Raw genomic sequence first — 24615 nt, forward strand, 5'->3', positions numbered from 1 at the left:
TTGCATAAATCTGTTAATCAACCTCAGTACTGATCAAAACTACCAAATGTTTGCAAAAATTCCATGATTTTAACTCTTTCATTGCCAAGCTTACAAGTAGTGTCACCGACCTGGGGAAAAAAACACACAAAATGACAGATCCTCAATATAAAACGTGACTGCGGACTGGATTTTCTTTTACCTTTTTTACAGTCTTGGGCATGCCAAAGATTGGTAAAAAAATTGGCTTTGATGCATTTTTAGTTTTTGTGCAGCATCAGATTAAATTTTTTTCTCCCTCATTTATTGTTTGTGGCCATTTTTTCCCCATTGACTTCCATTATAACAACATTTTTTGATTGCTGAGCCATGACACCTTATTACCATGCATTCTTGATTCTTTGTGCCTTTTCCTTTTGCAAAGAGGTAAAATTTGTCATTTTTACTGTTGATCACCATGTGGCACCACCAACCCCCCAGCAGCCCGCGCAAAAAACAGAGCATAAATTCTGGCCTGTACATTGAGCCATATGGACCATAAAACCATTGTGTGTGTACGAGTGTGTGTGTACGAGTGTGTGTGTGTGTACGAGTGTGTGTGTGTGTGTGTGTGTGTGTGTGTGTAGGGTTAGTGTTAGTATTGAGGAGAGTGCACCTCCCTCGCGCACCAGTTAGTGCTGGACTGGTGAGAGGGATTTAGTCTCCTGTAGCTGTCCCTCTAGACACAAATCCACAGACACCAGCAGGCACCAGCAGCTCAGGAGTGAAGAGGGGAACATGCAAGTGGTGTACAGAACCAAAAAAAGAACAGTCAGCACTTGTATCCGTTGTGGTAGACACACTTGCAAAGAGCACCAAGTAATATGCTGCAAGTCCTGCTGAAAAGACTGAACACACACACGTACACATATACACACCAAAAAATTAGTTTGATTGTTTAGTTCTCCATCCATCCTCTACTCTTAATTCATTGTTCAGTTTATTTGAAGTTGTTTTTGCATTTTGGTTCATAATAAATGTTGTTCATAAATCTGATGCAGAGAAGATTTTTTACAGATTTTTCCACACAGACGCACACACATGCAAGCACGCACGCACGCAGACACACACACACACACACTCACACTCACACTCTCTCTCTCTCTCTCTCTCTCTCTCTCTATCTCTCTAATATGCTGTTATAGTCCATATAACTCAATGTACAATCCAGAATTCAAGCTCTTTTTTTTGCACAGGCTACTAAAGGGTTAATGGCGCCACACGGTGACCAACAGCAAAAATGACAAACTCCACCTCCCTGCAAAAGGCAAAACCACAAAGAATCAAAAATGCATGGCAACAAGGTGTCATGGCTCCGCAATCAAAAAACGTTGCCACAATGGAAGTCAATGGGGAAAAAACGGCCACAAACAACAAATGAGGGAGAAAAAAATCTAATCTGATGCTGCACAAAAACTAAAAATGCATCAAAGCCAATGTTTTTACCAATTTTTGGCATGCCCAAGACTGTGAAAAGGGTGAAAAAAAATTCAGTCCACAATCACTTTTTATATTGAAAATCAGTGATTTTGTGTTTGTTTTTTTTCTCAAATCAGTGGCATCACTTATGAGCTTGGCAATTAAAGAGTTAAAATCATGAAATTTTTGGAAACATTTGGTAGTTTTGATCAGTTCTGAGGTTGATTAACAGATTTATGCAAAAAAAATTGAAGGGAATATTGGTCTGATGCATTTTTGCAGCCGTTTGGTTTGGTGGCCTTTTTTGGCCGCTAACAACACGAAAGGGTAGTAAATTGGAACAAGGCACAAGGGTTAATATGACTCTGATCCATATGTTCATGATGCATGGTATTACAGCTCATCAAACTGCAGACCCATATGGTGAACGTGATTTCACAAAGTAAGATGTGATCCTGGATCAACACCATTGTTGGTTCTGGATCAACATTTTCATTAACCAATCAGATTGCAGGATTAAGATTAGTGTGCATGTTAGATTCAGGTTTAGGATTTGGTTAGGGGCTTTTAAGAAATACTCCTCAAACTATTATTTCAAACTAATTTGAGGATTTAAAATGGTTAGGGTTTGAGTTAAGGGTAGGTTGGGGTATCTTTGATTAAAATGTTGATCCAGGATCAACAAAAAAATGTTGATCCAGGATCACATCTTACTTGGTGAAATCACGGCGACCATACTGGATGGGAAAACATTTCTGTTAATATTTTAATGTCTTCATACAGTATTGTTAATCTAATAAACAGCTTGTTAAAGCAAGTCTGTCCAAGCAGCGTATATTGTAGTTAAAGGAACAGTATGTAGGATTGTGGCCAAAACTGGTATTGCAATCACACAACTGGTGGCCAATACACAACATGACAACGTAAACATCAGTTGAGGATCTGCAACTCCTCTTATTAAATGACAATATCTTAGCCAGACCACTGTTGTCAGTGATATAAATATTTGAAATGAAAATGATTTCTTAATGTCTAATGACATATCAGGGCCATTTTATGATGAATTTATATACATTTCTTACATACTGTTCCTTTAAATATTTGGCAATATAAAAAATGCGAACACCAAAATGTTACAAAATGCTCTTCTGCTCCCCAACCAGAACCGACACCAATACCGAAACAGGCACCCATGGCTCACAGCCCTGGAACGCATGCTCGCGTCTCACCGACCAGGATCTCCCTGAACCGGAACGCTTTCTTGTGGTCCTCCTCACCGACCAGGAAAGCAGGGCTCGCCGCCCGGGACCTCAGCCACAACTCACTATACTGGGACAGGAACACCAAATAAGATGACACCAGACGGCAGGAACACACTTGACGGACGCGAAACTAAACTTGGTAAACAAAACAAAAAAACAGAGCTGTCTGCTGGGTTCTAGAATGATCGGATCATTCTGTCATGAGTGTGGAGGACAGAACTCAAGTGCAGACAGCTCTCAACCAAAAAGCTATTTACTATATAACAGAAACACCCTTGAGGGAGTAAACAAGGCTATAAATGATGGCATGGCAACACAGGAACCATGACAGTGTCAGACGTGACACACAATGATCAGACACAAGACATAAAACACAAAGGGTTTAAGTAGGTGAAGGGCATAAACTAATAATGAATAATTAACAAGGAAACGAGGGGGCGGGGTCAAGACTTAAGACAGGAGAGCACGAGGTACACAAAACATATACACAGGCCACGTGACTCTAAACATAAAACAAGACAACAGTGAGGGCTGCCATTACCTTTTTACACGAAACACACAAAAAGACATACAAGCCTGACAGGATCAGGAAAGGACGTTCTACCAGGTGGAAGAAAGGTAGCACTTTGTTCTTTTTTTGCATTTCTTATGGGTAATGTTAAAATTTGTAGTATATTTAAAAAAAAATCTTACTTCTAAAAAGAGGCTTACAAATTTCTTCAGAGAGTAAGAAAGTGTCTTACAGTAGGAATGATGCCATGATGAATTTTGAGGACATGGCTGTCCCAGAGAGTGAGAAGGTGGCACTGCCCACGGGGTCAGTGGCAAAGGATCACGACTATGTGCAAACTTCCTTCTCATAGTTAGTATTTTAAAGTAAAAGCTTTTTATATATTGCAAAAAATATGTGCCCTTGAATTACAATAAATGCTTTCTTTCCCTTAAGGTAAACTGGACAATGCAGCTTTTAATTTTTTTTTTGTTCCTCAGAGAACCATTTAGTCAAAGGTTCTTTAAAATACCATTTCTTTTATACTTTTTTATAATCTGGGAAAAATGTTTTACCTTCCCCCATACCTCGCCACCAAGTGGCGGCCTGTGACTTATTTTAGAGGGCGCACGATGCGAAGCTCCTCGCAACATGTATGTAGTCCGTCGTGTGCGGTTCATCATTTCAAAATGTATTCGAATGCAGACGCATCTAAAGGGTTTATGATAACAGAGATGCTCGCGTTTGCCAGATACTCTCATAATGTCATGCGTAATCAGTGTTTACTGTTAAGTGAGTGTCTTGTGAGTATTTTGTGAATGTGAGCGTCTCTTTTATCATAAACAGTTTCAACGTGTGTGAAGCAGGCACTTATTTTGACACGTGATGTACTCGGTTCACATGACACTCTGAACACACATTTTGAATTTGCGTTCCTCGGAAGAACAGTCACCAGCCACCACTACTGCCAGCTTTTTTGGGGATTTTCACAAAAGTTTCACAAAATGCCTTCTAGGAAAATTTTATATATTTATATATATATAAACACACAAATATATCAAGTGAAAAAAACAGACCCTCTTTTAACCAAACAAACAAACAAAATGGAAAAAAAACATTTCGTTCAATGTTTATTTGTTCTCTTTTGTAACCTCTTAAAGGAACAGTATGTAAGAAATGTATATCAATTAATCATAAAATGGCCCTGTTATGTCACTAGATATTAAGAAATAATTTTCATTTCAAATGCTTATATCACTGACAACAGTGGTCTGGCCAGGAAATTGTCATTTAAAACGTGGATTTGCAGCCCTCAACTGATGTTTATGTTGTCTTTTTTTGTATTGGCCACCAGTTGTGTGATTGCAGTACCAGTTTTAGCCACAAGTTTTGTGATTGCAATACCAGTTTAGGCCACAATCCTACATACTGTTCCTTTAAATATGGGTAGGTTTCTTCAAAAATACAAAATGTTGAGCAAAAAGCTGAAGAAAAGGAATTTTGTTATAAATCTGATTCAGAATGAAGATCAAAACATATCCAGAGTTTAAAATGTTTATTAATTAATTTTTGCTTCAGTTTTTTATGAATTGAGTAAGCTCGTCATCTATTAAAAACTTTTCAGGGAAGCGTCAATGGCAGGGAAATGTTGTCTCTTAATTTACATGATAATTTTTCAATGGAGGGAAAAGAGTTAAAGGTTCTTCAGATGTGAAAGGTGCTTTAAAGGTGCAGTGTGTAATTTTTAAAAGGATCTCTTGACAGAAATGCAAAATAATATAAAAAACTATTTTATCAGGGGTATATAAAGACCTTTTTATAATGAACCGTTATGTTTTTATTACCTTAGAATGAGACGTTTTTATCTACATACATCGAAGGTCCCCTTACGTGGAAGTCGCCATTTTGTGCCGCCATATTTCTACAGAAGGCCTGGACGGACAAACTTTTTTTACTAAGTTGTCCCTGACAATGACATGTTTTCCGGTGGCGGCTACCGTAGCTTCTCTATGCGTTTCAATAGCAAGGGGTGAGCAGTGGACTGAGCTGTTGGTTGCAATTCGCAACCTCACCACTAGATGCTGCTAAAAATTACACACTGCACCTTTAAAGAACTATTTAGACAGAAAAGGTTCTTCTGGCATCGTGAAGCACCTTTATTTTTAAGAATGCAGAGAATTAATAAACTGGAGCTGCAAGTTTGGTTACTAGAAATGTTTCCATGAAATATAAAAAAAAATATTTGTAATAATTATCTGACAATTCCTATTTCTAACTGTACGTCCAACAGTATCAAGTGTAACAAATGTTAATATTTTACTTGTGTCCTAGGCCGGTGACAGGTCTGCAGTGAGCTGATGCATGACAAAGGCAATGGAACCGTCTTAAAGCCCATGATTTCATAGTGAGCAGTGCCTATGTGATTGCATTGTGCTTTTCCATGCAGAAAAGCAGAAACATGAGATGCCCTTCACTGGAATCTCTTTGGAATCAATAATCTGATAATAAAGACATGATAATGAGTAAAAGTTCGAGTTTAAACTTCATTTTAACTTATTACAGAGACTGTTTCTCAGTCTATTGTCCTCAAACAACTAACTTCTGTTTTTAAAGATATTTACAAAGTTTAGTGGCACTAAATCCTGGACATCAGATTGAGAAACACACTAAACGACAAATTAAAGGTCTGTTAACAGAACCATTCGAACAGAATTATTTTTCTGAGAAACCTGAAGGTGATTATATCCTGATTTTTCCCCATAGACCTGTGACATCGCCCTCTCACTGCCACAGCAAGAGTGCTGAATGCAATTATAAGAATCCTGACATTTCTGAGCAGAGCAATTAAACCGCTTTAATTTCTGACCATTGAAGGAGCTCTTTCGATATTTACAGAAGTACCCTGCACATTGAAAAACAATGCCAGAGATGCCCTGTCACAGTGTGATTAAAAAGTGAAACCAATGGGGCACTGACCAAATCTCAATAGAGGGTATGCATTGACGTCACTTTTCCACATGAACACAATGGAACTCGCCCTGTTGAGTGGCAAACGTTCAACAAAATGGCTGGTTTTCATAGGGGTTGCTGCGAAAAATGCCAGTAAAACTGACTATTATCAGCTTAAATTGAATTTAGTTGGACTTGATAGCAGAGGTGGACAAATCTTAGTTACATTAGTTACATTTTCCAAGCATCTGTGCTTTATTAGGATGTTTGTATTGGGAAAAAAATGTACTTCACTACATTCTAACGCATATAATCATACTGTGTATTCTTTAATATTGCATAATAAAATGTATTTAATACCTAATTACATTAAAATTGTTTACTTTTTCTTGAGTAAAAGTAAGTTAATGTACTTAAATATTAAATGTAAAACAAAAACATATTATTTATAAAAATGTAATGAAATGCCTTTCACAGATAACATACATTTCTACAAATACATTTAAACAACTTAACATAGTGATTGCTATCAGGATGTGAGGAGACTTTTACCCAGCATAACTAAAATGTTTCTGGATCAAATTAGATACCCGGCCTTTAAACATCAAAGTGATTTGCCTTTCATTTAGTTATTTTTTTTTTGCTAGAAATTAAGGTTCATACCCGGACTAGTTGCTTGAAACGCTACGTGAGTGACACCTGCTGGTGTAAAAATGTAAAAGCAATTGAGGTCTCAGGCTAAAAACAATCACACAGGATTTTCTTGTCATTTAAAAAAAATAAATGATTGACCACTAAGTGCCATTAAATTTAGTAAGTGCTTGAATCCTGTGTTTTAATGTAAGGCTGTCATTAACAGTGCACAGCCCCATTGCCCTCCCAACCAGAAAGAGTGAAGTTTTTTTAAACACAACATATGCTGGTCTTGCTGTTATTGCTTATGTTTTTCCAGCAGGGCATATGCAGAGGATGCCTGAGCACCTTACCCCTGGATGACCAAAATGCCCCTTTTCTCAAGGCATTTTTTTGTAAATAAATGCCCTTTTTGAAGGCCTGCCACAACAGGAATAGAATATAATTATATTTATAAAATTATGAAAAACACAAACCTGTGAAGCTAATAATATCTTAATGTCACAATGCAATATATCATTTGATGTCAAAAATGCATGCTGACACAATCAAACAATGCATACTGTTGACACAAACAAAGCTTTTAATAAAAGCATCTGCCAAATGCATAAATATATTGATATAAAATATCTATCTGTCTGTCTCACTTTATTTGAAATATTTTAGACTGTTTTTTTTCCATTCTGTTTTGCTTTAATGTTTCAATTTTGTGCGTGCACGTCAGTGAGGAATGTGCCCTTTTGTATTTTGAGCACCTGCCCCTCCAAAGGTCTCTGAATGGCCAAGTCCAACCCATATCAAGCATACCTGAACTTTATTTGCAAGTGATACTGAAAACTTTGATTAGATTTTCAGGTGTGCGCTTGATTGGGGTTGGAGCTAAACTCTGCAGTACTGTCTGTGGCCCTCCAGGATCAGAATTGCCCACCCCTGGCCTATGCCATTCCAACCTAACCTGCACTGTAAAAAAATCCATAGAAATTGCAGCTGGGTTGCCGGTAATTTACCGTAGATTTATATTTATGTTTTTTACTGGCAACATTTTGTTCTAAGTTAAATGAGCATTAAACATTTATAAGTCTTTATTTTTACAGAGTAAAACTAAAAAAACAGCATCAAGCAAAACATTCTGGGAAACAAAATCTGGAGCAAAAAACAGAAAAAGGTTGATGATGATTTCTGGTTCTCAGAATGCTTTGCATGAGGCTGTTATTGTATAGTTTTATTCTGTAAAGATAAAGACAAAAGGGTCTTACCTTTCTTCTAACATAAACATCTACAAAAGTTTACAAATTAAAAGGCACCCTCTCCTTATCGCTCGTCAACAAAGAAATTAAGTTACAAACACAGAGAACAACACGCATTCTCAGAAAGTAAGAATCTCCAGTCACATGTAGAACTGAGAGCCTCCTGAATAAAATTCAATTGACAAACAGTTTCTCTCTTTGGTCCCTTACACCAATATAAATAAATAAAAATTATAAAAAAATAAAATGAATTCCACATGTACACTTTTCCTTTACATTAACATTCCACTTAAAGTGCCCATCTTATGACTGCTTTTCCACAAGTTAAATAGGTGTATGAGTTCCATAAAGCATGTTTCAAAAGTTGTTTGCTCGAAATAGCTTGTAGGAAAAGATTGTTACCCATCTCTAGGAGCCTCTGTTTCAGGGCATTTCAGATTGTGCCGTTTTGAGCTAGTCATTACATATTTATGAGCTGCTGCTCCTTTGATCACGCCCTACTATAACGTCATGTGCGCGTGCATAGTGATATCGTGAGCAGTACAGACCATACTGTGTTATTATTTTCATATATTATTATTATTAACGGTTTATGTTGCCAACAGACAAATCATGCAGAAAAGTATCACTAATAAGTACAGGAGAAGAAACTCATGACACACAATGATTCCAGAGTAAATTGTGATGTAGCAGTTTCAACAATACACTCGTTTTCCCTGGACAATGCTAACATACTCCCGTAATAAAACATTTTCAAACGCATTATTTTCGCAAATTACAGAAATTAAGACCCGGCGGGGGATGTATACTGCTTGTGGACTGCGTGCTAATTGCTAGAAGCTAGCGGGAGGTCCGGACCGTAAAGTTATAAGTGGCTCGGGGGTTAGCCTCGTCAGAAAAGCTGGGGCGGTAAGGCCCGTCTCGGTTAGTTTGGCAAAAAACTTTTAGTTTGGCAAAGCACAATTACTTAGTTCTTGTAGAATTGTAAAATAAAGCCGTTAAATATTTTTTTTTAACTTTCGAAACCACGCTGTAAACTATCTAGCCTGCAAAAATATCTATATAGCCTACTGTTTACAACCAATTTTAACATCACTATACATTTAAAAGGTATAATTTACAGGATTAGCATCAATGTATGATCTCTGTTTTGAGATACAGATGCTCTAGCATCATAAATGTAGTATTTTGTGACAGAAGATGACAACATGCAAAATATAACGTGACTTCTTACCTTTTGTGTTGATACAACGATCGCGTATTGAATCCAGTCTGTTTCTGATGTGTGAATGATCCATGAAAGTCCAATAAAATACATCCAATAACCATTTTTGTCCACAAAAGCGAATAATCCGTGAAATATAGATACATAGTTTGTTGTTTACATCAGATTTCGCATGAAGGTCTTATGGCCTACAATCTGATGACTATTTGCGTTGTAACACACTGTATATAAGATTACTCTGGGTTCCAATAACCACGTGTTAAAACTTTGTTTTTAAAAGTAGGCGGGAGTTTAATCCATAATATCCAAATAGTGCTGTTATTTCAGTGAGACGTGATAACAGCAGGGTATCAGCGAGCGAAGTGACTGACTGCTCTGTGCTCTCTCTAGCTCCCTGGTGGGTGGAGACCTGCGAGTGGGGTGGTGGGCGGGAAAATTCAAACTGAATGTGACGAAACGGTTAGTTACGTAACAACGGAGCTGAGTTTGAACTCGCGCAATCTGAGACTCAACGCAGAGGACATTCAGAAACCTGTATCTCACTCAAAACAGCATGGATGGATTTTTTTCCAAGTTTGTATGCGTGTGGGAGCATCAGATACACAAAATAACACCCCAAACCCCAGAAAAAGTGTGTTTTTCATAATATGGGCATTTTAACAGGAAACACATTCATCATAATACAATATTTAGCCAATTTCGCTCAGTTATGTGATTGTATAGTGGTTTGTGGTTTACATAACTGCAGTTTAACTCTTTCACCGCCAGCATTTAAAAAAAAAGTTGATTTTCATTTGAAAGTCATGATTTTCACCAAAGTTTAATGCCTCCCAGAAAATTTTCTTCTTCTAATATATAAACATACAATATACCAAATGAAAGAACAGACCCTCTGCTTTCAAACAACAAAAAAACCATTTCATCCTACCTTCAGTAGTTCTTTTGTAATCAGCTTTTGAATATGGGTAGGTTTCTGCAAAAACACCACAGTTTGAGCAAAAAGCAGAGATAATTCCATTTTTGTGACTTACTTTTCATAGAGATCCCATTCAGAGCGATCGTTAAAGGGGACAGAGAATGAAAAACCATTTTTACCTTGTCTTTGTTGAATAATGGTAGTCTACCCAAATCACAAACATACAAAAAGTGCTAGACATGCTAAACATCTCAGTCTCATAGAAATTCCTCTTTTAGAAATGTCAGCCAGAAAACGGCCCAATCTGAAAAACTGATGCTTATGACATCACAGGCATCTCACTGCCCCTCCATTTTAAAATAATTGGCCACATTTTTTGAGTGGCAGCAAAGTCAGCCAATCAGTAATGAGATTGCAAGTAAAGCCAGTAGGGGGAGCCAAATAGGTGCAAAACCACTTGTTTAAAATCCCTCACCCTAATACAGCTATCTGAGAGAAGTTTTTAGGAAGCTTCCAAAGCATTACAGACCCAAACAAATTTTTTTTGTCTACATGTCACATCACAGAACAAGGATAAATACCCCGTTCAATCATTCTATGTCATTTTTAAAACAGACACGGACATTCAGCTGCTTGCTATAGGGCAATACTTCCGGGTTTAAAAAGTTGCGGTATTGCGGAAAGACGGAAATACTCGTCACTGGCGGGGAAACGTTTTTTCTTGATTGACGAGATATCTCGTCAATGGCAGGCGAAAGAGTAAATAAACAAAAGGCAAGGGATCACACACGCATGCACACACACACACACACACACACACACACACACACACACACACAGTCAGGCATACATGGTTTATGGGGACTTTCCATAGACCCAATGCTTTTTATACTGTCCAAACTGTTATATTCTATTCCCCTAACCTACCCCAGCCACTAACCCCAATGTCACAAAAACCTGTTGCCAGTCTTTAATCTATGAAAAACCCACTTCCTGTGTCCCCATAAACCATGGTAATAGCATAGTTAAAGGGAAACTTCACCCATTTGCATTAAGCTTTGTATCGTTAGAACCCCAGTCATGTTTTTAAATGGTCATGCATCATTCCCTCAGTTTCCCCTGAGATGGGAGAAATACTGATTTCAGTGCGGCACTTGCTTCTTTCAAGGATGTAAAAATCCTCATTTTGCGTCATTGAAAGAAGGAACTGCTGTATCTTTGTTGAGTGTGAAAGACTACAGACACTCATTCCTCATTTTTCCAAGGTGGGGGCTATGGGTGGGACCCACTCACGCTAAAGACCTATTACAGATCAGTGGGTGGGACTTACGAAGACCATCGGCCTCTGCTGCGTAGAGAAGCCCGGACTGATAGTGCCTCTACTCTCGCTGTGTGCTTTCTTTATAACATTTATGCATCAGATAAGGATATGGACATTTGTTTGGCGAATGTTTCCAGGCAAGAGAGCAATTTTGCGCGTGTTTGGACGTGTTTATTTCACAGACGTGTTTCGGCTTATGAGCAGACGCGCTGCGGAGTATATGAGCTTGGACGGACTCTCGCTGTGTGCTTTCGGTTTAACATCTAATAGGATATGAACATTTGTTTTGTGAATGTTTCGAAGCACTTTGCGCATGCTTATTTCAAAGACGTGTTTCGGCTTACGAGCACAAGCTCCAAGAGCTGAGGCAGCGCGTCTGTGGAGATATTGTGCAGTGGACGCATTTGTGTGCAGGATGCAGGGATAACGGATGTCTGACTGTAAAGTGAGTTTCTATTTTCTTTGTTATACTGAGGTGGCGTTTATGTACACAATCTGAGCGGTGTCTTATACGTCTATAATGTGAAAGCAATTAGGCTGATATTACACAGATGTAATTACAGTAAACAAGAGACAAAAAGAAAATTGGTAAAACTAAATAAACATTTAATATGCATACCCTTTTTTAAGTACTTGGAAAGATATTTCTGCTGCGGATATGAAACCACAAGTTACTGTTTGAATAAGATTTTGCTACACACCAGACCAGAGTGTTATTGTGTGTAACACAATGTAAAATCACGTTTAAAAGTAAGTCATGATTGGTGTCTGGTGGTGGTGGTGGCTATTTTCTTTGTTTTACTAACGTGGCATTTATGTACACAACAATCATATCTGAGCCGTGTTCCGATTAATGGGAGTGGCTTGCAGAGCTGTGCATTGTGGTGCGTAGTGGGAGTTGTAGTTTTTCTAAAGTCACGTTCTGTCTTTTCTCGGTCAAAAAGGCACAACATTCTAAATTTATGTTACATTTCGACTGCAAATATGACCCACTTTTAACAAAGATTAATGTTCCTATCGATGAAATGGCCCTTTAACATGTCATTATACACTATTCATGTCCAAACGCCATTGTCGCTTCGGTTTAGGGTTAGATTTGATGTTTGCGTTAGTATGTCACTTTAAGCATTGGTTTATACTATTTTTTCTGATTTGTTCTTTATTCTTTTCTATTTTCTAAACCCTAAACAATTGTCGGCTGGCGTTGGGCTTTGAGTTGGGTTTGGGTAAGGATGTCATTTTATGTAAATCTAACCCTAAACCGAAGCGACAACGGTAAGAAAATAGGACAAAACAGTTGAGTAACAAATCCGTGAGAATGCCACCGAAAAATGAACAAAAATTCTATAATTATCCCACGGAAATTCGGGAGATCAGGTTGGGAGGAACAGAAGCATGAGGAGTAGGACGAACTAGTAGTGGCTGTACTCTCGCTGTGTGCTTTCCATATAACATTTGTGCATCAGATCAAGATATGGACGTTTGTTTGGTGAATGTTCCCAGGCAAGCGAGGTACTTTGCGAGTGTGTATTTCACAGACGTGTTTCGGCTTACGAGCACAAGCGCTGAGCCAGCGCGTCTGTGGAGTATACATATTGTGCGGTGGATGCGTTTGTGTGCACGATGCGGCATTTTCTTCTTTTGAATATAAATATTTGGCCAAGCACTCTCAAAATTAAATCAGAAACTGAATGAAGCTTGCTCCTACCCAAGCTTTGTACCATATATGGACAGCGGCGTCCTGGATACATATTTTAAAATCCTAAACTGGAAGCGACAGCCAAAGCCTGCAGGGATAAATGGACGTCTGACTATAAAGTCCTGTACTAACAGGACATTTATGTACACAATAACATATCTGAGCCGTGTTCTGATTAATGGGAGTGGCTTGCAGAGCTGTGCATTGTGGTGCATTGTGGGAGTTATAGGTTTCCATACAAATGTGCCTTAAAGTCACGTTCTGTCTTTTCTCAGTCAAATAGGCACAAAATTCTAAATTTTTGTTACATTTAGACTACAAATATGACCAACTTTTAATAAAGAATAATGTTTCTACCGATGAAATGGCCCTTTAAAATTAAACGTTTCAAGTATGAATTACATAACTGCATATCCTGTAAATTGTATCTTTTGCACATTTCTCCTCATCCTCTTTTTTTTTTATACTGAACTCGAATGCACCGCCCAAATTTGCGGTGTCAGGGCGCACACTCCTAGACTTCTAACAGCACAGTGACACAAAAACGAAATGAGCGGTCGTGTATTTTGTTTTTTCCACAGACGCCCCACATCTGCATTAAATATTAATGATTCACCCTGTAGAGAAACTCACTCATATTGCAAAAAAACAACAATTTATTAGATTTTTGTGGATCTAAGTCATGATCTATCACATTCTGTCCTGTAGGTTCCTTCCAGTCAGGACAGATCGAGATAGGACCAACTGCAGAAGCGCAGAAGCATCTGTCAGGACAGTCTGAGACTGACAGCACCAGCCTGACAATCTGAACGTCGAAGTGGGCGGAGTTTACTCCACACACTCCACATCAGTAGGTGGCAGTAATGCACCTTTCAGTTGAGAAGGTAATTGTATCGCAAGAAGAGTTTAGTCAAAAGTTTATATAAACGGAATCATCATGGCAGAAGAACAGAACAAGGATAAAAAAATGCCTTTGTGTTGTGTATTTAATTGATTGTTTTTGGATTAATGCTTATACAAAATGCTTATACAGAAAGTATTTTTCAAGTGGGAATTATGACGAAGGCACTTGATCATGTTAATTATTTTGCAATTAGATTGTATTACTTTGTTAAATGACATTTTCATGGTTTGTGATTTTGACTTGTTATTGAGGTCGTATTTTAAGAATTTTATTCTGACTTTTAGAAATGCTTTAAATGTTTTTATTTCAATTATAGAACCATATAACAATTCAGAAAGGTTTAGCAGCAATGCACAACATGCTGCAGCGATTTTCACTGTCCTTTTTGTGCTAGTAGCATTTCAAACCAACAAGATGGGACAAATTCAATAGTCACATCAAAATTCACTTCAAAAAGGCTGTTTTGCATGGAGGTATTGTCACACCCTCAATAGGGAGAAACAATGAAGGAGGAGGAAGCGAGAATGGCAGTTTCAAAATATATATTTACTCTAAGCAATCATCAAAAAAGTAGGGCTACACGGCTGTTCAAAGTTCACAGCAGCGCTGTGAACGTCTCAGTCCTGGCCAGGGATCGGTGTCAGCTGCTGGCATGACAAGTCAGGGTGTTTTTATAGATGGGCACACCTGTGCACCGGTGAACCCAATCCACCTGATTCCTCCCCCCAGTACTGCAGCGCACCTGTAGAGGGAGCATAACAGACGGCACAAGAGGATGGAGAGGTGGCCGTAACAGGTATGAACATCTTAAGTTGACTAATATACAGTGGCGATAAATATTATTTAATAGTTTCTTTGGAATTAGCTGGTTTTCTCCATGACTTTATCGAAATTGGTCATTAAAGTCAAAAGTTTAGGCAAAAAGTACACACAAACATATATTTGATTATTAGTATTTTATAATAAAGTTTCATATCTTTGAATCTGATTGACCATCAGCAACCAGCACAGAATGTACCGGGACTCCATCAGCTACCACTGAAAGGTAACTCTCTCGCTCTCTTAGATATTGTTTTGTCCATGTGTCTATAAATTCACTTAAAATTCATTTGTCACAGGAAACATGCTGACCTTGATGTGCAAGTGCCAGTTAAACAACAACGTTTTGTTTGGGACACTTCCCATCTTCCCAGGGGCAACAGATGGATTGTTTAATAAATTAATTTTAATTAAATATTTTGTCCCTTTTTTGTATTTTTCTCTCATTAAGGAACCATATATCATCAGAAACCTCTTGACTGCAGTTGGATGGCTGCAGGAAAACTGACATGCCTTCGAAGGTTTTGCACAAGAGCCGTGGTATCTGACATTAAACAAGGAAGACCAGGAAAATACATTTTAATACATTTTAAATGTTTAACAATAATTCTCCCTAAAAAAATAAAAACTTCATAAACATGTAGTTAATCCGAGGCGCCTTTTGTCCAGGCACTCATTAAGAAAAACTTCCTTATCTTCCCTTAATTGGAAACGAAACATGAAAGGCTCTTTGGCCAGTTGTCTGTCATCATTCATTTCCGCCTGATCGAGTTGAAGAAGGGCCTTTTCCTGGTCTTCCTTGTTTAATGTGATGAATAAACATACAAATAATGAATCAAATGAAAGAACAGACCATCTGCTTTCAAACAAACAGGGAAAAAAGTTTAATCCTATCTTCATTTGTTCTCTTTTTATAACCGCTCAAATATTGGTAGGTTTCCAAGTTTAATTTAAGTCCTTTATTTTTGTCAATGATATTTGTTGGAGATCAGATTAAGAATGATTATCAAAACATACACGAAGTTTAAAATTTGTAAAATTCGTTTTTGCTTCAGTATTTTATAAATTGGGTAAGAGCGCCATCTAGTGGATAATAGCAGATTACAGATTACTGTAAAAACTCGTCAGGAACGTGTTATTGGCAGGGAATTTTTTTCTCTTAATTGACGAAATAACTCGTCAATGGCGGGGAAAGAGTTCCAAGTAAAAGTAAAATCACACATTCTAAAAACTACTTCAAAAAATAGAAGTACACAAAAACGACTCAGTTGCATTAATGCGAGTGAATGTAATTCATTACTTTCCACCTCTGCTATTAGTTTAACCCACTAAACACTGAATGTCTGATGGATATGCAGATCATGTCTATATTGCGTCTGTCGGTCCAAGACCAATTTTGGACGTCTACACGATGCACAAACGATGTCCGCTATTGGGATGTCTAACTTCGACCCCACTTAGATGTCAATATGCTGTTCAACATTTGAATGCCTGACTATATAACTTTTTTGACGTCTAAGACGTGCAGAAAATTGACATTAAATGCTTTAAAGGAGATGTTGGTCACATGACAACTGGTGACTACTCAGATGACTTAATAGATGTTAACTACTTTTACCTGTTGCTGAATTTGTTTGTCACTATCTCCCTGGCATGGGCCAAAACGCGTTGGAATATTTATATACCTTTTGCATATGACCCCTTCAAGACATTTAAGTGTTCTGCATGTGATCTGCACATCGGGGAGACGTTTCGTGTTTGCAGGGTACTTTGTACAACTTTAATTTATCTAGGCCTACTTTAAATGATAAGTAGTTTGGTTCAGGGCTAGGGTATACAAACATGTTTACACAAAGTGAAAATGAAAGCTAGACTTAGTGATTATAAATACAGTCTCAGATGAGAGCTTCTCTCATATCACATCAGCCTTCTTTTTAACACACAACACATTTAAACACATTATACACACACTTTGTTTATAAAATCTCAAAGATATTTAAATTTAATAGAAAGTAAAATGTTTTTGCTTGATTTATTTCGGAAAAAGTCACAGATGGGAGGATCAGAATCAACACAAAAAGAAAGAGATTCACCAGGTAAGGTTATCAGATTCATTAGTTTGTCATTGACAGAATATATTTCATAAATTGTTGCAATAAGATGTTTTTGCAGTAATTATTGTTGTGTGTACACTAGAGCACATTCCCAAATAACCAAATGGAAACACTTTTATATGTTGGCACATTAATCAAATATGTTTTAAATAAAGAACAGTTATTTTTATTTTGTTTCGGTAGTGATGTTGTTTTGTAAGAGATGACAGCTGAAGTGTTTTTGTTCAGTGCATTTGAAATAAACTGTGTCTACATTCGTTGCTATAGTAACAATGTAAGCTTCAGTGGAGCCTGGCCCCAAGAGGAGCCTTTAAGCTAACAAAACAAAGCATCATTAGAGATGCTACAGTATGCTGAATAAAATGGTCTGCTTATTTATTTATTTATAATCTTGAGTAATGTTCATATTCATAAATGTTGACGGTCACAAAAGGGCACCAAACTGTACACTTATAATTGAGATTTAGTATCTTGAAACATTACAGCAGAACATTAAAGCAAGAAAGACTTTGGACTTAAGTCTTGAACTTATATATGTCCCATGTCTTTATCATTGTATTTGTTTCTAGCCATATGCTTTCTTAACTAATACAAACATTAGAGTTTCCATTTCCTACTAAAATAATCTCTATCCAGAAACTTTCTGCAAATGTATCATCTTGCCGTGGTATTGAACTCATGAGGTGCATGAGAGAATTGGGGGCATAACCATAGACAATTTTTGGAGGGTGATGTCCTGGCCATTCTTTGAGATGTCTGATATCAATAAAGTTATGTTGACTGTTCACAGTAGCCAGGCAGGATGTCCAGCCCGTGAGAGCGAGATCAACAACTACAGATTTACAACCAACACAAAAAGAAGGTAATGTTAAAATTAGCAGATAGCAAATATTACAAATGTACACAAATGCTTTTGTGCATGCACACCAGGGAACATTTCAAAACTAAAGAAACATTTTCTGGAATGGCCTCTTCACATTCTGTAAGAGATTAAATCTGATGTGTTTGTTTAGTGCAGTTTGAATAAGGTACATCTACATCAGTTGCTATAGTAATAATGTAAGCATCAGCGGAGCTCATCCCCTAGAGAGAGCCTTCGATGGTAGAAAAACAAAGTGTATGCTGGCAAGGGGATAACAGGTGATTAAGCAAGGTATAGTTATATCCAAAAATGCAAACTACTTACTGGCAAATTGCACTGTTTTCAACATATCAGGAGTGAGATAAAGAGCAAATGTTAGGAGCAGACAGGAGCAATCATCATTTTTCATTTCCAATCCCGCACTTATTTTTTATTATTTTTTTCTCTGTCAAAGAATTTGAGAAACCGTGGAGGAGCACACCCTGGGGGTAAGTGAAAAAAAGTATTTACAACATTGGAAGGGAAGTTACATTTGTTGATCTACAAACAAAAGTGTGTCACTGGAATTATTGTATTTGTAAAACATGAGCCTAAATTTGAACAGAGAGAAAGAAAGTCTTGAGAAAAACCTGAGGGAGTTTCCGCTGAGCCATCCAAATGTCAACTATGTCAGAATCTTACTAACTGGAGATGTTGGAGCAGGAAAATCCAGCTTCATCAACTCAATCAACAGTGCTTTCCAGAAGAGAATTACGACGGAGGCCCTTGCTAATTCTACATCTAGTAAATCTTTTACGAAGTCAGTAAGTATGAAACTTCTGAATAACTGAAAAAAGTTCTGAGAACGTTCCTTAAAAAAAGTTCCCAATAACGTTAAACCAACAAAAAAGTGTACAGTTTTTTATGTTTTAAGAATGTTTCTTGGATTGGATTTCTTAAATGTAAATAATAGTAAGCTTTCCATTTTATTATTTTAAAACTGTTATAAAACATTATTTTGAATATTGCTATAGAAAACTATTCACTTATTACGTTTTAATGATGATCTTTGTTTCATTTAAAGCCATCACTATGGTGATCAGTGTTTGTTTTAGTTGAACTAGTTACAGAACATTCAGGAATAATGTTGTATATCATTATCATGAAAATCTGTCTTTTCTATGCAATAATTGGGTCCCCAGTGCTTCAATAAACATGGAAAGCATGAAAAAGAAGAGTGAGGGAGAGTAATTGACAGCAGAATTGAGTTTCAATTTCAACAAACACCATTATGATGATATTGTTTGCATTTCATCATCTCATTTGCATTTAAAGTAACACATCCATAAATGGCACATTTTGCTCGCCACTATAAAGTGGCAACTTTAACATGCTATAATACAATATCTGTGGGGTATTTTGAATTAAAACTTCACATACACACTCTGGGGACACTGATGACTTATTTTACATTTTAAATACATCTCAAAAAATTTTACTTGGAGTGTAGAGTGGACCCTTATAGACACCGGTCAGTGTTAATTTTAACACTGGTGATTTTGCTGTGCATGTGTCCATCATAATGTATTTGAAATGTAACCAATTGTTTATTTTATAGTACAAAACCTATTACATTAAAAGTGGAGAATCTATTCTGCCGTTTGTCTTTAATGACATCATGGGTCTGGAGTCTTTGGAATCAGAAGGTGCACACCCAGAGGACATTGTCAAAGCTCTCCAAGGATTCCTGAAGGAAGGATACAAAGTGAGAAAAAAAACATTAAATATTTAATCAGAGTCCTTCAATTCTGTTCCTGGAGGACCAAGTCCTGCACACTTTGACTCCAACTGGATTATTTAAAAATTACCAAACTGTGTGTGGCCCACCAAGAACTGAATTAAATAGAATGGCTCAAATGGTTTGATGGATGTTTTTAAATGTTCTTTAAACAATCCCCTGATTGCACAGAAAATTCTTTTTTTTTTTCTTCTTTTAGTTCAATCCAGTATCTTCTGTTTCTGTTGGAGATGATGGCTACAGAAGTGACCCAACTGCCCAGGAGCAAACATACTGCCTAGTCTACATTATTGCAGCCGATAAAGTTTCAATGATGTACCCGGAAGTCATTCAAAAGATGCAATATATTAGGGCAAAGGCCAGTGAACTGGGTGAGTATAAAATTTAAATATTATCCAAATGGAGAGAAAATAAGAGATCACAAATGCAAAAATGTTAATAATGTGAGGTGATGGAATGGGAGATTTGCATCATTGTGCAGGCCACAAACCTTTAGCAAGAACTTGATGCTATCATGTCCAAAACATCATTTTGGATTTTAAGTATATTTATTATATTAATTTTATTTTGCTTTTTCTGACCTATTTTGTACAGAAACATTTTAAATAATTGGTGTAAATGTAAATGTTTCACAAATAATATTTATGTGCATGTGTTCATTAAAATTGACAGATATTCCTCAGATAATCATCATGACAAGAGTTGATGAATCATGTGAACTGGTCAAAAAAGATTTAAGGAAGATCTACACTAGCAAAAAGATCAAAGTGAAGGTATTAAAAAATATATATCTTTATTAAAATGTCTCATGCTGTGTCAACCTTTCACATTTTGCTTGCAGGATATTAATTAATATGAGGTTAAATAGATGTGTACACTCTAAAAGTTTAGAATTAAAATTTAATATAATAATTTATATGATTATAACATAATATAATATAATAATTTATATTATTTTTAAGTAATATTGTCAATCTACACTGTTAATTAAACTTGATATAAGCTTTTTGATATCTAATCTTCATCTAGAAATAAAGATGTGATTGATAAATGAACACAAACACAATATTCTAGTGTACAATGCTGTGCATTGATCATGATTGCAAAAGTACGCTTTTTTATTACCCATGGCTAAGCAAGTCTTATTTCTTAAATTGCATGTGTGTGTGCTTCTCTTAGAAATTTCCTCTCTTCATGTGCCTTCATTTATTTATCAGAAGCTCACAAACGTCTTTCAGATATACAGTTTGTTGTTCTTTAGATGGAGGAATGTTGTAATATTGTGGGTGTCTCTATGAGCAACATCTTCCCTGTAAAGAATTACCATGAGGAAATTGATCCAGACAATGACATCGATGTACTGCTTCTGAGGGCACTTACTCAGATTGTACAAATAGCAAATGATAATTTAAGTAGAAAGTATGAGAATGTACTGAATGATGGGGCCACGAATGATGTCTAGCAAAGAAAAATTATTTATAAGGGCAGTCTGTTAGCATTTATCTTGTATCTTAAGCTAATATAATTTTAAATACATATTTTTCCTCAGTGGTTAGACTTGAGAAAATAATTATTGTCATGGAATTGGGAAAGCTTACACTTAGCATGGCTTGATTTGGCAGATTTATGGGTGTATATATGACTCCACCTTACAGAGTGTTAAAAAGTAACACTGAAGTTGAGTTAAAAGCTGCAATCTTTCACTTTTTTCACTTTCTATCATCATCTTTGATTGAAACACAAAATTACAACTTGCTTGCAAGTAGTTATTTTCTAAACATGATGGGGCGGTTTCCCAGACAGGGAATAGACTAGTCCGAGACTTAAATAAATGTAAGAGCTGTCCAAACTAAAAACAACTTTTAGTGCCCTTTGTTTTGCCTCAAAATGCACACAAGTAATGTTTTAGTAATGTTTGTAAAAACTATTTATATAACCTAATTAAACTAAGGCCTATTCCTGGTTTAAACTAATCCCTGTCCGGGAAACCACCCAATTAAGTTTAATTTCTAAACAACTGCTTTCAGGACAAGATACAACTGCTCAACTATTCCAGCATCCACACACATGATTTAGTAGATAAATCTTTTTCATGTATCTTCATGCAAAATTAAAATATATATGTGACTAAACTTCTGTTCTGTTTTTGCTTCTGTTTCTCTGAAAAAGAAAGCAAAATGTAGTATAAACAAATAATAAAGCAATAAGTTACCAGTGCATTTTATAACAGCGTTGTTAGGCACGACACGAAGCAGAGTGCCTAAAACCCCCTTAGCTGTTAATATGCACTGTAACACCACTGCTTCGCGGGGCTTATTGCTTTTATAAAACAGTTACTTCATATGCATAGCAGGATTTCATAAAATTAAACACAAATAAGTTGCAATTATATTAGTATAAATATTACTCTTCCGCCAAACAAAGTAGTTCCTCAGAATCAAGTGTGACTGAAACAGAGCACAGTTCACAACCAACACAGACGCAGAAAAGACACAATGAAAATAGATTAAAGACTTTGGTGTTTATTTTTATAAATCAACATTCATCTAATTCAGTGGTTCCCAACTCCAGTCCTCAATGCCCCCTCCCAAAATGTTTTAAATGTCTCCTTATATGAAACACCTGATTCTCACTCATCAGTCCTCTTCCAAAATGTTTAAAACATTCCTTAAAGGCGGAGTCCATGATGTTTGAAAGCCAATGTTGATATTTGAAATCACCTAAACAAACACGCCCCTACCCCAATAGAATCTGGACCTTCTGTTGATAGACCCGCCCCACACATACGCAACCCGGCATTTGATTTGATTTGATTGGGTATAAGTGTGTTTTGGTAGACGGCCCGTCTAATTTTCCAAAGCGTTTTTCAAACATCGTGGACTCCGCCTTTAATTTACACACTAACAAGCTAATTAACTGAATCAGGTGTTTTATATATAGAGACATCTAAAACATTCTGGGAGGGGGCCCCTGAGGACTGGAGTTGGGAACCACTGATCTAATTTATACATTACCATCTATATTGTGCAACTGTTGAAGTGCTGATCAAATATGCTTGGACTCTTTCCCCGTCAGCATTTGTTCTTTAAGTTGCCACACAGTTTTAGTTTAATGTCTTACAGAAAAATGATCTTCTTTAAAATAAACATAAAATATCAAATGAAAGAACAGACCCTCCACTTTCATCCTACCTTCATTTGTTTTCTTATCACCTCTCGGAGATAATTAAATTTTTGTGAAGAACTTTTGTAAGAGATCAGAGCCACCAAAACTTACACAGTGTTTTAAGTGTTAAGTGAATATGTCAGTGTTTAAGTTGGGTAAAATCGCCACCCAGTGGATATCGGAAATATGAATTTGAGGAAGAAACTTCTCAGGGAACGTTTTCTCTTTATTGACGAGATGACTCAACAATATTTATTGACATTTATCTGGATATCACCATTAATTGTGCAATTGTAAACAAAATTAAAAATGTGATTAAAGACTGTGGTGTTTATTTTCTTAAATCAATATGCAGCAACAGTGGCGCAGTGATACTTTTGTAATGTGGTCTGAACCCTTGGGTTTACCGGGGGTATTTTATAACGGCTTAGAACGCGTTTAAACCAATCAGAATGAAGAATCAGAACTGCCCGTTTTATAATTCTTTTTTTTAACATCTTCCATTTCCCCTTCATATTCCAGTAGCCAGACAAACAGATTGAATATTTTTAAGTGGGGTAATGCGTATACAATCTTGTGTCTTAATTATTTATTGGTTTATTTAACAGGGACAATGCAGTCTAACATTGCTACAATTTCAAGCAGCCGATGCTCTACATATAGGCTTCTAGCCAAAGGCTAATTTGCAGCCCGCCATATTAGTGGTAGCAACTTCTCCATTAATCTCATAGACTTTGTTCACACTGTCAGTCCAAATCTGATTTTTGGTGCATATCCGATTGGAATCCATTTATATTTAGAATGTGTGAACGGCCATAAACCACATGCAATCTGTTTTTTTCTAATCCGTTTCAGACTACAGAGGTGGTTTGAAATTCGTTTCAAGTCACATTTCTGGAAATCAATTTCAGTCTGACCACTCTGATCGCATTTGTGTAGCTTTTTGGTTATGTCATCCTTTCGCGTCACGTAAACATGTGATACATGAGAGTTTTTGTAAAATTGCTGTTTCCTTTGGTATTTTCAATTCACAATGCCAATTTGAAGTGTAATGGAAATGCAGCGAATGATCTACCCTGCGTTCCAGTTCGTTTTTTTATGAACTTCCCTCGCTTACTTCCCTCAGTCTCGTTCACTCGGATGTACGTCATTGCTTACGTTGTACAAGTGCCCACTACTGCTAGAACACTTGAAGTGGGTAAAAATGGATCGCCCTAAGCCCTTGATCACATTGAAAGTGGAGACCGCCCCCTCCATGTGCAAAGCGCGAGTTGCTGAAGTGACGTCACAATCGTGCTGCATTGTGGGATATGGAGATGCATGAAGTGTGCATATGAAGCAGACTCGCTCCCTCGATTTTGACAGAGGGTCTGTCCATACAAACTTCCCTCGTCCACTTGACGAAGTGGAACGCACTTCAAAATGGCGACAGGGATCCCCGAGGGGAGGTGGTAAGGGAAGTTCGCGAGTGTGTGTCTAAAACTGGAGTGAAACGCACCCCTATTGTCACTTTGTACACTCGATAGCAGGGCTAATCAAATCTTACAGTGGAGGGCTGAGCACTGCATAGTTTAGCTCCAACCCTAATCAGACTTAACCACCTGTGATTGTCTAGTGATCATGAAGACCTTGATTAGCTTGCTCATGTGTGTTTGATTAGGGCTGGAGCTAAACTCTGCAGTGCTCGACCCTTCAGGCCCTGTTTATATGTACATGGTTATTTTGAAAAACTGAGACATTTCCCTTCATTTGCACCCTTCATTTACACCCAAACGGATAATTCGCCTCTGAATCC

At 37.0% G+C, this 24615-nt stretch overlaps 1 protein-coding gene across 1 annotated transcript; it reads left to right on the plus strand.

Annotated features, from left to right (window-relative positions):
* The first annotated feature begins 16955 nt into the window (after positions 1-16955).
* Positions 16956-21357, plus strand: LOC129426427 (interferon-induced protein 44). Its single transcript, XM_055182691.2, has 8 exons — positions 16956-16998; positions 17807-17878; positions 18333-18366; positions 18483-18681; positions 19476-19622; positions 19855-20026; positions 20328-20428; positions 20917-21357. The coding sequence occupies exons 1-8, from the start codon at positions 16956-16958 to the stop codon at positions 21115-21117; spliced, it is 969 nt and encodes a 322-aa protein (XP_055038666.2). The 3' UTR covers positions 21118-21357.
* Positions 21358-24615: the final 3258 nt, after the last annotated feature.

The sequence above is a fragment of the Misgurnus anguillicaudatus genome, chromosome 25 (assembly GCF_027580225.2).
Source record: "Misgurnus anguillicaudatus chromosome 25, ASM2758022v2, whole genome shotgun sequence".
Classification (NCBI taxonomy): Eukaryota; Metazoa; Chordata; class Actinopteri; order Cypriniformes; family Cobitidae; genus Misgurnus; species Misgurnus anguillicaudatus.

Excerpts from the sequence above, each read along its gene's own strand:
- LOC129426427 (XM_055182691.2), top strand. The coding sequence starts at position 16,956 with ATGGGAGGATCAGAATCAACACAAAAAGAAAGAGATTCACCAG. Across the intron at positions 16,999-17,806 it reads AAAAGAAAGAGATTCACCAG|TAGCCAGGCAGGATGTCCAG; the intron begins GTAAGGTTATCA and ends GACTGTTCACAG. Across the intron at positions 20,027-20,327 it reads GGCAAAGGCCAGTGAACTGG|ATATTCCTCAGATAATCATC; the intron begins GTGAGTATAAAA and ends TAAAATTGACAG.